The 13,404-nt window shown below is 41.9% G+C and overlaps 1 protein-coding gene across 2 annotated transcripts in view; it reads right to left on the bottom strand.

The window, feature by feature from the left end:
- The window catches only part of TNKS (tankyrase), a 239,391-nt gene that overhangs the window by 189,835 nt on the left and 36,152 nt on the right, over positions 1 to 13,404 (bottom strand). For both annotated transcript variants that reach the window (XM_056569535.1, XM_056569527.1), the window contains exon 3: positions 1,948 to 2,043. In XM_056569535.1, the coding sequence (XP_056425510.1) occupies positions 1,948 to 2,043 (96 nt within the window). The remainder of the gene's footprint in view (positions 1 to 1,947; positions 2,044 to 13,404) is intronic.

The following is a 13,404-nucleotide window of genomic DNA, read 5'->3' on the forward strand; positions in this document are numbered from 1 at the left end:
AATTAATGTATAATATGTGCAGTTTGACATCACAAATTACTACATAGGGCAAAGACAAGGAAAGATGCGAAAGGGTAGCTATCCTGTGTTTGGCAAGTTAGGGTTTTGGTAGGAAAAGTATTGGGCATACTTTCTGGCATATAACGCTGCTTCTTTTTTTTAGGGTTTAATATTTTATCATTGATATAATAGCATGTTAAATTTACAATCTTTGAATAAAAAATAAATAAAATTATATATATATATATATATATATATATATATATATATATATATATATACATATATACACACACACACACACACACATACAGCAACAGAAGAATGCAGCAGCACACTGCCAGCACATGGATATAGGTGAAACATGAACATGCAGTTAAAACATGGAGAGCTATACAGCTATGGTGTAATAGATGCAACTGTGAAACTATGAGATAGTGAGGCACTTAGCTCGCAAATTTGTCTCCGCCGGCGGTCAAATAGCTTGGGACCGTCACACCATAGCTGTATAGCTCTCCATGTTTTAACTGCATGTTCATGTTTCACCTATATCCTTGTGCTGGCAGTGTGCTGCTGCATTCTTCTGTTGCTGTATATTTAGCCTAGTAGCGTGCACCTGTAGGCCAGGTCCATATAATAGTTTGGTATCAACTAAAGTGCTGGCTGACTTATTCTTTGTCTGTGTGTGTGTGTGTGTGTATGTACATATGTGTGTATGTGTGTATAGATAGAGAGATACAGATATAGAGATAGAGATATATATATATAATATATATATATAATATATATATATATTATATATATATATCTCTATCTCTATATCTATATCTCTCTATCTATACACTCATACACACATATGTACATACACACACACACACACTATCTATATATAGCCAGAAAAACATTATTGGCAGTCATTCTTATGGTTTGTTTAGGCATCACCATTAATCTGGTAAGAAGCATGAATCACAACCAAACTGTAAAACGACAAGTGTATTTTCCTCAGGCCTGCTTAGGACTAGTCGTGCAGTCACCACTCAGTTTTCCTGTGTAGCCATAAAATATAACTTGACTATAGCCTGATAAAGAGAAGTGCTTCTAGCCTGCCACAATAAGCACTGTAGGTGGCAGCACAATTGCTGCTATTTATCACAGCCTATAGCACCAAGAAGCATATGAACCACCAAATTCTAGTATCCTAAACAATCAAATGCAGTGTGTTACTAGACAGTGTACTTGCAAAAATACATTTGTCTTCTCCTCCAGGCCATGCAGTGTTTCATGAATGCTTTGCTCACTTTCTAATATGCTTTTGATATCCTTGGTGATAAATTGCTTAGGACAGGAAAACGGTTCTGCTCATTGCATTCCCCAGTAGAACTGATGCTGGATAGCACAGGCCAGAAATACACTAACAAGACCAACACAAAAGCACAGATAAAGAGAAGCCAACACATTCTATTACACACCTGGGAAGTAGAAATAAAGAGGCAGAATACAGTCATAAGAAGAAGAAAAAAAATAAAATAAAATAAAAAAGAAACAAAGTATTAATCCCATAGGTGGTGATTATAAGGGAAGGAATGGCAATGCAATGTGTCTGTCAATAAGATACAGCTCAATATAAGTGGATTTACCTTCAATATGGGAAATAAAAATAATTGCAGCTGATGTTTTCCCACTTTGTCACTTAACCTCAAGGTAATTTATGTATTTTATTAGTAAATGTATTAAGTGATAAAATCAACGACTTAACAAGGGGTTAAGAACTGATGCTGGATTTGAGACTTGTCACACAAAATCATGCTCAGAAAAGAAGTGCAGTATAAGAGAATAAAACAGCTTGGAGTATTAAGAATACAGGATAGAAATTGAATATATTGTTTGGAAAGAAAGAACACACAAGACAAAAGATACTACACATTGGTTTAGGATGGTGTTTCTTACCAGTAAGGACAGCTTTTGCTGAAGGATCAGCCAGGTCCAGGGCTGATTTGCCATCGGTGTTCCGAATGCTGGGATCAGCGCCGTGCTGCAGCAATACTATACAAGGGAAACAGAAACAACGTCTGATCTCTGGGAAACACAGGTTACTCACAGCAGAGACTTTCCCCGGCATACTGTTACAATAAATATTCATTGCCCTCCCTTTGTCTATTTATTAGCGGACCACGGCAGCAACAGAGACTCAAATGAGAAGATACAAAAAAACAACAAGTTGACTAGTCAAGGTATGCAAGCCCCACGTGATTCTGCATCACAACCAGAAATCGGAGTTTTTCTCATCCCTCCCCCTCTGTTTCCTTTAAGCAAGTGTAACCGAGAAGCAGCAAGCACACTGGCTCATGCTGACATGCAAGCTGCATCTGATTCTGCTGCCTCCGACACGACTCATTGCTGGCACTCATACACCCTGGCAAATTAATCCCTCAAACAATGTGGCACATTCTTATAAATAAAGCTTGTCTTCCAATAGAGGCATAAGAAAGGTACGTGTCCTCTTCTATGAAATGGTCTAACTGGACTGGAGGCAGTAACAGAAGCTATTGTACTATAAAAGTAGCTTGAGGGAATTGTGGGGGAGGGGGTTATATAAGCTTCAAATTTCTGCACAAGCACCATTTTGCGCCACTCACCACTTTCACAAAAAAAAATTCCAGTGGAGTACCCCTTTAAGGGGTTAGTATGCATAATACACATTAAGGCTACAATTTACAAAGTTTTCTGAGATAAATGATGTTATATCAGAAAACTGTGTAAATTGTAGCCATAATGTGTATTATACATACTAACCCCTTAAAAGGGGTACTCCACTGGAATTTTTTTTTCTTAAAATCAACTGGTGCCAGAAAGTTAAACAGATTTGTAAATTACTTGTATTAAAAAAAATCTTAATCCTTCCAGTAATTATCAGCTGCTGTATCATCCACATGAAGTTTTTTTTCTTTTTGAATTCCCTTTCTGTCTGACCAGTGCTCTCTGTCCATGTCAGGAACTGTCCAGAGCAGGAGAGGTTTTCTATGGGGATTTGCTCCTACTCTGGACAGTTCCTAAAATGGACAGAGGTGTCAGAGAGCCCTGTTATCAAACAGAAAGGAAATTCAAAAAGAACTGAACTTCCTGTGCATACAGCAACTGATAAGTACTGGAAGGATTAAGAATTTTTAATAGTAGTAATTTACAATTGTTTTTAACTTTCTGACACCAGTTTATTTAAAAAAAATAAAATAAAAAAATATAAATATTTTCCAGTGGAGTGCCCCTTAAATGGGCACTGTCACCAACTTTAATTTTTGATATGTTTTAGTACTTTTGTACTACAACATATATCTCTAATATAGTTTAATATATATATTTTTTTTCTTATTAACAGTGTGGTTTTTACATTTGAAAACCGGCCACTGGGGGTCACCCTCCTAGTGGCCGGCTGCAAGCTGGCGTGACGTCACACCTGAATTCAGACTGATGCCGGCTGGGCCGGGTTGTGCCGCGGCCATGTATTGTTTTTAACACAGGGTGCCTCCAGTTTTTTCCCCGCTACAACTCCCAGCATGCCATGACAGCCAATAGATGTCAGGGCAAGCTGGGAGTTGTAGTGGTGAAACAGCTGGAGGCACCCTGTGTAGATGAACTAAGGGCGGAAGTGTCGGCCCCAGCAGGCATCAGTGACGTGGTGCCTGCTGAGGAAGTCTGCCTGGTAGTGAGCACAATACCAGGCAGACAAACTGCATTTTTTTATATAGTAAAAAAAAAAAAATAATAATTAAAGGCAGGGAGGGGGTTAGGGATAGATGGGAAATAGGCAGAAACAGAGCGGGGGAAAAAAAGGGATGGTGGAAGCTACCCTTTAAGGATCAAGCCCATTTTAACCTTAAGGACCATTAATTTTATTTTAGCGTTTTTGTTTTTTCCTCCTCGCCTTCTAAAATCCATAACTCTTATATATCCATCTACAGACCCGTATAAGGGCTTGTTTTTTGCGCGACCAATTGTACTTTGTAATGAAACCTCATTTTACCATAAAATGTACGGGGAACCCAAAAAAAATTTTTTTAGGGAGGAAATTTTAATGAAAACAACAATTTTGCACATTTTGTAGGATTAAGTTTTCCCACTGTATAATTTACGGTAAAAATTACACCTGTTCTTTATTCTTTTTGGAACAAAATGTGACAATAAAAAGCAGCATTTTTGCACTTTTATTTTTATACTTTTACGCCGTTCACCGTATGGGATCATTAACATTATATTTTGATAGTTCATACATTTACGCGCGGCAATACCAAATATGTTTATGAAAAAAAATATATATGCTTTTTGGGGGGTAAAATGGGAAAAAAGGACAATTTTCCTTTTTATTTTATTCCTTTTTTTTCACTTTTTATTTTTTTTTCAATATTTTATTTTATTTTTATTTTTTACACTTTGGGGACTATCTATAGCAATCATTTGATTGCTAATACTGTTAATGCTATGCATAGGACAGAGCTGATAATACTGATCAGTGCTTTCTCCTGCTCTGGTCTGCTCGATCTCAGACCAGAGCAGGAGACGCCGGGAGATGGACTGAGGCAGGTGAGGGGACCTCCGTCCGCCATTACAGATGATCGGATCCCCGCGGCAGCGCTGCGGACGATCCGATCATCCATTTTAACATGCACATTGCCGCAGATGCCGTGATCTGTACTGATCACGGCATCTGAGGAGTTAATGGCGGACATCCGCACGATCGCGGATGTCAGCCATTACCGGCGGGTCCTCGGCTGCTGATTGCAGCCGGAACCTGCCGTGTATGACACGAGCACCGCTCCGATGCTCGCAGTCATACACAGGACGTAAATGTATGTCCTGGTGCGCGAAGTACCGCCAAACCAGGACGTACATTTACGTCAGGGATCGTTAAGGGGTTAATGTAAAATATTCACACCTCTTAAAGAGGCACTGTCTTTATGAAAAACTTCTATTTTGTAGAACTACTGATAAGAGGACTTAAAACATACTTACATTTTTAACAAAAAAAATAAAAAAATTAAAATAGCCGCCACTAGGGTCATCTGTTTTTATGCAGACTGGCTACTCTGTATTTTGCAGCATACTGGAAACAGTCCGTAAAGTGTGTTGGTATCCAGTAGGGCTGCATGATATATTGCAAAAAGCAATCGAATCACGTTTTTTGCGATAGAGATACGGCCCCCCGGGAAAACATGTGATTATCTGCTCGGGCTGGCTCCCGTGGCGGGGGCCGGCCAGAGCAGGTAAAAACTAATTTAAATACTAAAAGTCAGTGTTTCCTAACCAGGGGGCCTCCAGTTGTTGCAAAACTACAACTCTTAGCATGCCCGGACCGGCAAAGGCATGCTGGGAGTAGTAGTTTCAAAACAGCTGGAGGCACCCTGCTAGAAAAACACTAAGCTAAGGGCGCAGGGAGAAAAATAAAAAAAAACATTCTGCTCACCTAGTCCCAGTCCCTGCAGAATAGTCTCCGTGCGCTACGGAGTTTCCTTTCTTCTTAGTACAGGCAGTAGGACCTTTACCTTTTCAGCCAATCACTGGCCGCAGTGGTATCACGTGTCAAGCCAGTGATTGGTTGATGGGGAAAGGTCTTGTACTGCAGCAATACACTAGGTTTCCCGGGACCCGCGGAAAATGTGAAATCCGCCCGGGAAATCCAGTGTATTGCTGCAGTACAAGAATGTGACAGGAGGGGTGGGGAAATGTGACAAGGAGGGGTGGGGGGGGGGGGGGGGGTCAGGAAGGAGAATGTGACAAGAGGGGGGGGGGGGGAAGAATGTGACAAGAGGGGGGGGGGGGAAGAATGTGACAAGAGGGGGGGGGGGAAGAATGTGACAAGAGGGGGGGGAGAATGTGACAAGAGGGGGGGGGGAGAATGTGACAAGAGGGGGGGGAAGAATGTGACAAGAGGGGGGGGGAATGTGACAAGAGGGGGGGGAGAATGTGACAAGAGGGGGGGGAGAATGTGACAAGAGGGGGGGGGAGAATGTGACAAGAGGGGGGGGGAGAATGTGACAAGAGGGGGGAGAGAATGTGACAAGAGGGGGGAGAGAATGTGACAAGAGGGGGGAGAGAATGTGACAAGGGGGAGGAGAGAATGTGACAAGGGGGAGATGTGAAATAGGCGGTGGGTATAAAATGGGTAGAGAGATGTGAAATGGAGGCGATTGGACATGAAATGGATTTCACAATTTTTTTTTTTATTATATCGCATCGCATATCGAAATCGCAATATTTAGGCCCAAAATCGCAATCGCACATTTTCCCCATATCGTGCAGCCCTAGTATCCAGTATAAATCACTACTGCACCACTGCAGCCTTCAGCTGATTATAAACTATAACTCCCATGATGGGAGTTGTAGTTTTGCAACAGCTGGGGGTACAATCTTTGTAAAACTCTGTTTTACAGCTGTGAATTCTCCAGCACTTACAAAACTACAAAAGGATGTGTGGGCATGCTGGGGGTTGTAGTTTTGTAATAGCTAAAGACAACACTACTCTTAGGGTGCATTCACACCACGTTTTTTTTTTTATTTTTTTTTTTTATGTGAAAACCGTATGCATTGACTCTCCATTGAAAGCCGTATGCCAAAAGATGCATCAGGTTGTGTCCGTTTTGCATCCTGTACGGTTTTGTCAGTTTTTTTCCCGTACCCAAAACCGTAGTGTACCACGGTTTTTAGTCTGGGTGAAAAACTGTATTGAACCGTATACAATAATTTTTTTTTTTTTTACATGGGAGTCAATGGGAACCGTACAGAACCGTATATGTGAATGGTTCCATCCGGTTTTCACCATACGTTTTTGGACTTTGCACAGTTTTTTTTTCTTGGAATTTCAATGAAACAAGTGAAACTTTATTCAAAATGGAGTAAAAAGTTAAAAACTTATACTTTTTTTTCTTAAAAGACGGATGCAACTTATATAATTTTTTCAACCGTATACAGGTTTTTAACTGTATACAGGTTGAAATTTGTACACGTTTTGATACAGTTTAATCATGTTTTGAGGAATCCGTTTTTCACCAAAAACCTGATACGGGAACTGTATTGCAAAAACGTGGTGTGAATTCACCCTAACAGTGCTTTATAAACACTACAGCTCCAGCTGTTGCAATGCAAAACTAAAACTCGCAGCATGCTTGAAAAGCCAAAGCTTTCTTTGACTCCTGAATGACAAAGAAGCTGATCTGAATTTCAGGCGTCTGTGAAAGCTGAATGACACATAGTGACAGCTATGTTGATTAGCATCCAGCTTTACTAGGAACAGATAGAAAATGTATGCATAAAAACTACTGTGCAGAGATTTGCAGACTGCCAGGCTGCTCCCAGATAGGCAGGGGTCCCAAACTGGTGGCCCTTCAGATGTTGCAAAACTTCAACTCCCAGCATTCCCGGCAGCTGTTAGCTGAAGCAAATGGCTGTCTGGGCATGCTGGGAGTTGAGGTTTTGCAACATTTGGAGGGCCACCAGTTTGAGACCCCTGCAGATGGGAGACAGACATGCCACCTCCAGAAGGCAAGACAACAAAGCAAGTAAGCAACATATAAATACTATTTGTTAGGGATATATAGGCCCTAGACACATAAAAATGATATGTTAATGATCAGGATTAAGTATTGAGTAACGCATCACTTTTTTGCACTATGACAGGTACGCTTTAACTGTATAATCCCACTTATCACATAATATTCACTCCCATTATAAAAATTAAATTCAAGCCTATGTTTCTAACTCCCTAATATTTGAGACAAACTATGAACCGTCATATCTCAGAAGGGGAGGTCGTGTCAAGAAAGAATGCCAAGATATTTATGGACAGTAAAAATGTTAATATTTTGAGGGTTGGAACAGGACCCCTTTAAAAAGGGAAACTGACAGCTGGTTCACTCACACTAAACCCACCACATGGTTATAGTGCAAATGAACCAGATTAAAATGAGATAAAACTTGCACCTATCAGTGATACAGGGTGTATTACACTCCAATGTAATACGTAAATGTCATCCTTTGTACCATGGAAACAAGAGTTGGCATATGCAGCACCCTTGCCTCAGTTTACCCGCAGCACAACCGTGTGTATTGGGTTTAGTGCAGGTGTACCAGCCGACAGTTTCCTTTAAGAAGCCTGTGCCTCTTAATAAATTTGTAGCAATCTACTCTAATGGGCTATAGCTAAATACCAACATGTATAAAAGCTGGTCCTTAGTAAATATGCCCCTTATTCTTTTGAAGTAATTTTTTATTTACAGGGGGGAAAAAAAGACAAATGAATAGATCAATACGTAGGTAGACATATCTGTACCTATTGTAAGAGTGACCAGAATGGTAATTAGGAAAAGCTATATTTCCCCAGGGTACCTGTCGTATGTGGATATCAGGTTTCAGGAAGCCTTTATCTCATCCAGGGAAAGTTGGGTGCGATATGGGAAATCTAGGAAATGGGTAAATCCTTGGCAAGACTTAGATTTCAGCTATTATCCTGGCTTTCCATGCAGTTCTGCACCTTGTGTTCAATACTTTTTCCCTGTGTCGTTTCACACATTTCTGAACTTATTTGTTAGCGCCTTTTTAGAAATATAATTGGTGAGAAAAATGGTAACCAGTTCAACACTTATTTTACCTGATGTATATAGAGTCGAGTTTCCAAAACTATCCACTAAACCCATAATTTGAGAAAACTCTGTTAGGCACCTTTGCAGGATGCCATCGGGTGCTTCATTCTCATTTTCTGGATTTTGTTGAATCACATGGAAGTGGAGGGGTTGTCTGTTTCCAGATTGATGCCTGAGGAAGTAGTCTGTCTGTGAAACGGGTTGCATCATAGGTGAATAAAACAATCCTAATCCTGGTTGTGTGTCCAGCGCCCTTACACTCCTGTCACTGTTTTGGAGGAATGTTCACATCGCATGTTGTTTCCAGAGGGGTCAGTCTGGGTTCACACTACGGAATATCCATCGACAGCAATGCACATCAAAGCAGTCTTAGCGCTGAATGAATCAGTCGGTGCTGCTGTGAACAGAATGTCCGGCAGGAATTTTTCCTGGCAGACATTTCATTGTGTGTACACAGCCTAAGAGGAAAGGGGAATCTCGCACAATTGTAACAGAAAAATAGGCAGGTGATCTAGAAAGAGATTAATTTGTCAACTTGTGGTTTAGATGCCAAATCTTGGTTGCCATCATTACTTCACTCAGTTTGCAAATTAATTGCCAAGTATCCCCCTGGGTGTTCCTCTACAGGCAAAGTGTTCAGTCTTCTCCACTCTAAAACCCTCCCAACTCACTACAAAATGATTGACGAGTCCTCTCCAAATCCAAGCAGTAAAGACCTGGCGCCTGTGCAGTGATTTTCCCTACTATGGGATAGGTCTTAAAAAGGTTTTATTCAGGATTAGAAAAACTATAGCCTATTACGGTACTTCCAGAAACAGCACCACACTTGTCATCAGGTTGTGTGTGGTATTCCAAAGAGCCATTTGAGGGTCACGAAGAGAGCATAGTTATACCACATAGGGCTGGGCGGTATACCAGGTCATACCGAATACCGAAATTTTTTCCCTGCACGATATGAATTTTTCCCATACCGCAATACCGGTTGGGCCCCTCCCCACCTCAAATGAATGAGATGTCAGCTGCAGATGAGTTGTGTGCCGTGCTTTAAATGAATGCCTTGCGGGCCGTGCTTTAAATGAATAAAATGTGGCCGCGGCAAGCTATCACCTCCCTCTGCAAACGCTAAAAGCCTGGCTTTTAGCGCTTGCATGGGGAGCTGACAGCTTTCCACTCGCAACTTAAAAGGAAAACTGTCAGATATTTCTTAAAAACGAGCCCTACCTTACCCGGATCCGCCCGGCTGTTCACCCGCAATTTTAGTTTTATTCTATGTGTACATCTTGCTGTAACTAGCACAGGTGGGGCTTCTGCAGGTTAACTGGCACTGACGTCAGCACCGCTTATGAATAGTCATCCCCCCTCCCTCTCTTCACCGCTCCTAACTGGAGGGAGGGGGGGATGAATATTCATTAGCGACACTGACGTCAGTGCCAGTTAACCTGCAGAAGCCCTGCCCGTGCCAGTTACAGCAAGATATACACATAGAATAAAACCCCAATTGCGGGTGAATGGCCGGGCGAATCCGGGTAAGGTAGGGCTCGTTTTAATCAGCGACTCCCGCACGATCCACCAGGATCGTGTGGGAGAAAATATCTGACAGTTTTCTTTTAATAGTTTCCAGCGCCACCGCCCGCAAGTCATTCATTTAAAGCGCGGCCCGCAAGTCATTCATTTTAAAGTGCCGCAGCCTGGAGGAGGGGGGAGGTGTTAGAGAAATATAGCAGCACCGGGGGATCATATATTATTAGTTCCTCAGGGGTGGGGGGGTGGCGCACGAAATACTGTTAAATACCGTGGAACCGGCATAACTTGAAAAAATACTGTGATATGCATTTTTGGTCATACCACCCAGCTCTAAAAATATAAAAGATGAAAATAGTCAGCAACTCACCGGTGCTTCTCACTCTTCTTTATTGAAGATAATACTCACATTGCACAAACAGCAGGGAGGGACACAGTGGGGGGGGGGGGGGTATGTAGAAGGTGACAGAAGCCATTGTTTTGCACGAATTACGTGCTTCGTCTGGCCTTACGAAGCACGTAATTCGTGCGAAACAATGGTTGCTTTCACCTTCCACATACACCACCCCCCCCCCCAATTGTGTCCCTCCCCACTGTTTGTGCAATGTGAGTATTATCTTCAATAAAGAAGAGTGAGAAGCACCGGTGAGTTGCCGACTATTTTCAGCTTTCATATTTTTGCTCATCTACACAGTGTCCAGCCAGAGCACCACCGTTACGCTACATGCAACTTACAGCCAGTCATCTGCACACTTAGATCCCCATATACAGCGAGAGGCAATGCCGGTCATACTTTTCTTCCTTTTTTGTTTTATTTTGGACCGCCCAGCTCTAATACCACACGACCAAAGCACAGGTTTTTAGAACAACGCAATCGTTTCTCCTATCCAGGGAAAACTCCTGTAGGCTAGGTCGACTTTCAAAAGGAATGGGAAATATAAAAGGAAGGACTTATAGGTCTCCTTCCTGCTGGATGCACTTCTGGCTCAAAAACCGCTGTGGCAGTAGAAACAGAACATAAGTTATTACAACTTTTGTTTAGGTTAAAACAGTATGAAACTAGATGAAAGAGGCAAAAGTCACAGTGGTACACACAATAAACTGATTCATTTAGACTTCAGCCATTTTCTTTTCTAGACAGTCTAGTAAGATGCAGAGAATGTGTCTAAAACACTAAAATTTGGAACAAGTTATATACACTGCTTTTTGGCACCACTTGGGGCACAAATCTTCCCCACAGAGTTGCTTGCTGCAGGGATTTTTCTAGCAGATACCTTATACATAGAAAAATGTACACCAACCACCTAAAATTTTAAAGCCGACAGGTGCTGCATACATGATCTTGTGGCATCACTTAAGGTGTGGGATATATTAGGCAGCAACTTTATTAAGTTGAGATGTTGGAAGCAGGATATATAGGCAAGCCTGAGTATCTAATTAAGTAACAAAGGGGCACCAAACCTCCATAAGAGCCAAATGCCGCCGTGACCTTCAGGCTCTCTACAGGCGACTATCTAAACAAGAAAAAAAAAAATTATACTTCTTTCTTGCCTGCACTGTTCTGGTCTCCGGGCAGCAACCTGGCATTATGAACATTTTTGTTCAGAACGTTGGGTTCGGGCAGCAGTGACGTCACGCCACCCTCATTCATGTCTATGGGAGGGAGTGTAATGGCTGTGGTCACTCGTCATGCCCCTTCATTCATGATTAGAACCCAGCCTACTGAACAAAAATGTTCACAATGCCGGGATGCCGCCAGGAGATTGCGGGGGCTTCAATCGGTCGGACCCCCCGGGATCAGACATCATACCCCTTATCCATTGGATAGATAAGATGTCCAGGGGCAGAGTACTCCTTCCAGGGGTGGAGTACTATTTTCCTGTGTCATTTCACATTACAATGGCTTAAGGTTGCATTATTTTCAACATCAATGGTCTTTTCTGGACCATTGTAACCTGAAACCTTTGGATAGAGGATAAGATGTCAAGGGGTGGAGTACCCCTTTAAAAACACACTTAATGATATGTAATACTTTGTTATAAAGCCTTTGCTGGTAATGACAGCTTGAAGGCGCCTTCTGTATGGAGAAAACTAGTCTGATTCATTGCTCTGGTGTCCTATTCTTCCACACAGTCTTCAAATCTTAAAGATTATGTGGGCCACATCTACGAATCATGATCTTCAGTTCTTAGATTTTCAATGGAATTAAAAGGTGTACTTCTCCCCTAGACATCTTATCCCCTATGCAAAGTATAGGGGATAAGATGTCTGATAGCGGGGGGCCGGCCTCTGGGAGCCCCTGCAATCTCCTTGCAGCACCCAAAATTCTAAACATTATGTTTACGCTTGGTGTAGGGCGGCCGTGGGAGGTGGTGTGGGAGAGTGTTCAGAATGCTGGGTGCTGCACGGAGATTGTGGGGGGTCTCAGAGGCCGGACCCCAGGGACAGACATCTTATCCCCTATCCTTTGGATAGGGGATAAGATGTCTAGGGGAGGAGGACCTCCAAGTCAAGTGATTGGCCATTCTAGCATCTTTATTTTCTTTCTTTGAAACCATTTGAGAGTTTCCTTGGCTGTGTGTTTGGGATTGTCACATTTTTAGGTTAGGTTTCCACACAGGTTATTTTCTGGCTTTTTTTTTTAACCCCTTAAAGACTCCGCGTTTTTCCATTTTCGTTTTTACCTCATCACCTTCTAAAAATCACAACGCTTTCAATTTTGCACATAAAATTCCATATGATGGCTTATTTTTTGCGCCACCAATTCTACTTTGCAGTGACATTAGTAGTCATTTTACCAAAAATCCACGATGAAACAGAAAAAAAATTCATTGTGCGACAAAATTTAAGAAAAAATTTCATTTTGTAACTTTTGGGGGCTTCCGTTTCTATGCAGTGCATTTTTTGGTAAAAAGGATACCTTACCCCTATAACTTTTTAATTTTTCCACGTATGGGCCGGTATGAGGGCTCATTTTTTGCGCCGTGTTCTGAAGTTTTTATCGGTACCATTTTTGCATTGACCAGACTTTTTGATCGCTTTTTATTCATTTTTTTAATGATATAAAAAGTGACCAAAAATACGCAATTTTGGACTTTTTTTTTTGCATACACCATTGACCGTGCGGTTTAATTAAAGGACATCTGCAGCGTGATGTCGCGGGGTGTTTGATCGCGGGGGGTCCAACCGCTGGGACACCCTGTTATCTCCTGTGCGGGGCCGCGGCTGTCCCGTGCAGGGGGCGTGCCAGCCGCAG

The sequence above is a fragment of the Hyla sarda genome, chromosome 1 (assembly GCF_029499605.1).
Source record: "Hyla sarda isolate aHylSar1 chromosome 1, aHylSar1.hap1, whole genome shotgun sequence".
NCBI lineage: Eukaryota > Metazoa > Chordata > Amphibia > Anura > Hylidae > Hyla > Hyla sarda.